The sequence below is a fragment of the Mastomys coucha genome, unplaced genomic scaffold (assembly GCF_008632895.1).
Source record: "Mastomys coucha isolate ucsf_1 unplaced genomic scaffold, UCSF_Mcou_1 pScaffold22, whole genome shotgun sequence".
Lineage (NCBI taxonomy): Eukaryota > Metazoa > Chordata > Mammalia > Rodentia > Muridae > Mastomys > Mastomys coucha.
In genome coordinates, this window is record NW_022196905.1 from 243,171,346 (window position 1) to 243,175,321 (window position 3,976).

Below are 3,976 nucleotides of genomic sequence, written 5' to 3' on the forward strand. Positions count from 1 at the left end.
AATGTCTGCTGGGCTCTTCCACAGAGCCATATCCCAGAGTGGGGTTATCCCCACCAAGGTGATGACAGTTTTGAACGCATGGCCTGAAGCTCAGGTCTGCCTTTCCTTCACTCTCTTACCCTATGTGTGCCTCCACCCTACCCTGTGCTAACCTTTGGGTCAGCTGTGTAGAAGGAGGAGTAACCACTAGGGGGCTGCTGATAGGCTCAGAGACAAGTGACTAGTGCAGTCCAGGAGGCAAGCACTCAGACATGGCTTTCTAGAGGAAGCCACCCCTGAGCAGTTTATCTCTGGTCCTTTCCTGGGGGCATTTTTAGGGATCTCCACTTCCCCAAAGGGGTCCTGTATTCCCAGCTACCCTGTTACCTGAGAGATATGTTCCCTTGCGAGGAGTAGCCAAAAGTCACCAAGCAGTCCCCTAGTAGGAAGACAGAGATGGGTCACAGAAGCAGGTAGCCATCAGGTAGGGAACAAACAGGAAGTGAATATACTAAAGAAGTGGAGGAGAATGCAAGGACCTGAAAGACCCAGGGACCTTGGAGGGAGTTTGGACAGGATGCAAAGGGCTAGAAGAAGCAAGGAAACAAATCTAAACCACTCAGAGTGGAAGATGGAATAGAAGGGGCACTCTTAGAGGTCAACTGCCAAGGAGATGGTGAGAGTGAGTGACAGGTTATTTCTTCAGTGGAGAAATGAGCCAATTCAAGCCAGACACCATTATTTTAAAGGCAGATTTATTGGGAAGCTCCTCTTAGGTCCAAGGATTTAGGGTTGGGCAGAGTGTGCTGCAGAGAGAGGGAGGACGGATGTACTTGCAGAGAAAGAAGAGAAGGGGAAGGACCAAAACAGTTGGATTTTATAGGTAAGGACAAGACATGCCAGGTAGGGACTGAGGGATGCTGGGAGAATCTGGAGGCCTTGTCTTTGATATGTAAAATATGTACCTCAGTCTCTGTCCAGGTCTGATACCAAACAATAAGCTCTGGAGACACTAATTGGATAGGGGTACCTGGGGGTGCTTTGGAGTAAGTGAAGACAGGCTAAACCTATCATTTAGCAGCCCCTGGTCCCAGGTCCCAGCTGTGATGGAGGAGTGAGCAGGGTATTGTGACTCTGGGTTTGAGGGATAATTCAGAAACCTCAGCGGGACTCATTGCTTCACATCTGCCCAAGAGTATGAGCCTGCTCCTTATCTCAACATGGAAGGGAGAGATTATTCCTACCACAAATTCCAAACCTCCTCTGTCTCTCTGGAAGCCATCTCTCCTGCCTCTTAGCCCTGCTCTAGACTCAGCACCCTTTCCATTCCCTTCCAGACATGGCCATGCATGGTCTTATAAGTGCCTCAAACTATTACTGAACTAGAAACGGCCATGGAAGGGGACACTGGAAGGGATCAGCCTCTTGAGTTGGTAGCAGGTCTCTCCAGGTAGCCTTGGACACAGACATTGTCATAAGAGCTCTGTACAGGGAGCAGTACTCAGGAAGTGAAGCATGTGTGTCTGAGAGGCGGTGTTCTTCTGACTGTCCCCAGGACTTTGCCAATTCCGTGGACTGTGGCTCCGGATCCCCAGCTGAGCTGGTTCAGTGTTTGCTGCAGAAGGAAGGGAGGGACCTTATCACGAAGGTATGTCTCCTGCTGGGGATGATGACAGTGGCTCAAAATTATCCTGTTTAGTTCCTATGGAATCAGTAGACTTCTGTCTTGCTCTTTCCTGCAGAAAAACATGAACATTTCCTACATAGTCAATGACTCCTTCTTCCCACAAAGGCCAGAGAAGCTCCTAGCAGACCAACAATTCCCCACTGTGCCCTATATGCTGGGAGTCACCAACCATGAGTTTGGCTGGCTCATACCCAGGGTGAGTGACCTTTGGCACCTGTGCTCTTCCAAACCCTGCCCAAGTGACCTTCCCTGTACCGCACCACAGCAGCCATGGCCTGAGCACTCCAGTCATTCCCATTTTGGTAGGTGAGAAAGCCAAAGGTCAAAGCTACTAAGCTTCCTTTTCACCAAGCAAATGTTCCTGTGTTGAAGATCAGCTTTGCCAAGTTGATCTTCTGGGAAGTGCTAACCCACAGTACATTCTTGGTAGTGACTGATTAATAAGCAACTGGGGCATGTGACTCTGTCCTGAGAGATTAAGGCTCCCGGGTCTCAGGCAGCATTAAGCCCCTAGACATAGATGATTTCTAATCCAGTCTGGGTGCACAGAGCCCATTAAGAGTGACTCAGCTGTGCTGTATTCCTAGGAGCCTTGCCTCATCTGCTATTTTTGCTTGTCTACCCCTCTTCAGAGAAACTTCCCATCCTCCCATGATGCTGAAAACCAAACACATGTCTTCTCACTTCCCAACCAAGGACGCTGCCCCCGAGCCTGCCCCTGAGCCTGTCAATAGTTTTCAATGGCTGAAGCCTCTCACTAAGGATGGAGCCCATAGTGATTCTTCACTTTGCGGTTTGAGCAGCTGCTAGGATGGGCCACTGGAGTTCACAGTGCTCTGTTCTAGTGACACCATGCTGTCAAATAGAAACAGGGAAGAAAGAAGGAAAGAAAGAGAGAGAAAGAGAGAGAGAGAGAGAGAGAGAGAGAGAGAGAGAGAGAGGAGTTCATAACATTCTCCCGTTGAATGTTATTCCACCACAAAATCAACTTCTCTGCACCAGGAATTGGACATACATGAACTTAGTCCCATGATGATGCTAGGAGGCAGGTCATTGCCATGTATCAGTCACATATTAGAAAACTGAGGCACAAGAAGTTCAAGTAGCTTTCATGAACCTAGTAAGTGGTAGACCTGGCATTTTAAACTCAAGGAATCAGACATCACATGCTAAGCTACTGCATCTAACCCAGGCACCACATGTTCCTGTTGTCCACTCAGGTGGCAGAGATAGGAGAGTCTCAAGTTGGAAACCAGCCTGGGCTACACTGTGAGCTCTTATCTCAAAAACAAAAATACCTGTAACGTAAAAAATCAACACTTGATTCAATTGCCTGAGGTCTTTGTTTGTTCCTTGTTTTGAAGTAGGGTTTTGTTCAGTAGTCCAGCTACCTTAAAAGTCACTGTGGAACCCAGGCAACGTGTGATACTTTAGCTAGAGCCCATGAGGTTCTGAGGTGAACCTTGGGGGACTTAAGCTCTATCCCTAGCACACCATTAAAAACTCAGGCATAGTGCTAGCTACCTATAACTCCAATGCTGGGGAGGAAAAGGCAGAAGGTTTCAGGGAGCTCACTCCTCAGCCAGTCAAGCCAAGCCAACCAGCTCTCGGTTCTGTAAGAGACCTGGCTCACAAAACTAAGGTGGAAAAAAAACTGAAAAAAAAAACAACCAGTGTCAACTTCTTACCTACACACACACACACACATACATGCACAAAACATACACATACATAAACACACAAGCACATGTGCACACAAGCATACATATATATGCACACAAACATATATACACACAGATACAAACAAAGAAGAAATATATTGAATAAATATTGTTCTCCCTGGTGGCACTGCCATTAGCGTCTGATATCTGAATGCAATGCCACCATACTAGGCAACTCCCACTCTCAGCAATCAAAAGTCCCTCCATTGTAGATTTAACTATCCTTGGCTCTATCAGGAGTCTGTGCACACTGGCCTAGAGATGTTCTTTTGCTCAAGCCTGTGGGTGAGGACAATGATTGAGCTATACTATCCCTACAGTTCTGGAATATCCTGGATAAGTTGAAACACTGGAGCCGGGAAGACCTGCTGAAGATTTCAAGGCGCTTCTTGGCCCGTATGGTAAGGCAAGAGTAAGGAGGGAGGGATGCTGGGCACCTAGTACAGCAGTCTCTGACCCACTCCCAATGCTGCTCACAGGCCACTAAATCTCCTGGCCCAAGTCTTAAGTCCATCAAAAACAAAGAGACCAAGAGTGGTGGCTGTGGACAGTCAAGCCAGCTTCAGGAAGCTGAGGCAGGAAAAGGACA

General features: G+C 47.8%; 1 protein-coding gene across 1 annotated transcript in view; it reads left to right on the forward strand.

Moving 5' to 3' along the window:
* LOC116067873 (carboxylesterase 3B-like) overlaps positions 1–3,976 on the forward strand; it is a 9,486-nt gene that overhangs the window by 3,061 nt on the left and 2,449 nt on the right. Inside the window, exons 2-5 of the mRNA XM_031336877.1 lie at positions 3–94; positions 1,535–1,627; positions 1,722–1,862; positions 3,708–3,788. Coding sequence (XP_031192737.1) covers positions 3–94; positions 1,535–1,627; positions 1,722–1,862; positions 3,708–3,788 — 407 coding nt within the window. The remainder of the gene's footprint in view (positions 1–2; positions 95–1,534; positions 1,628–1,721; positions 1,863–3,707; positions 3,789–3,976) is intronic.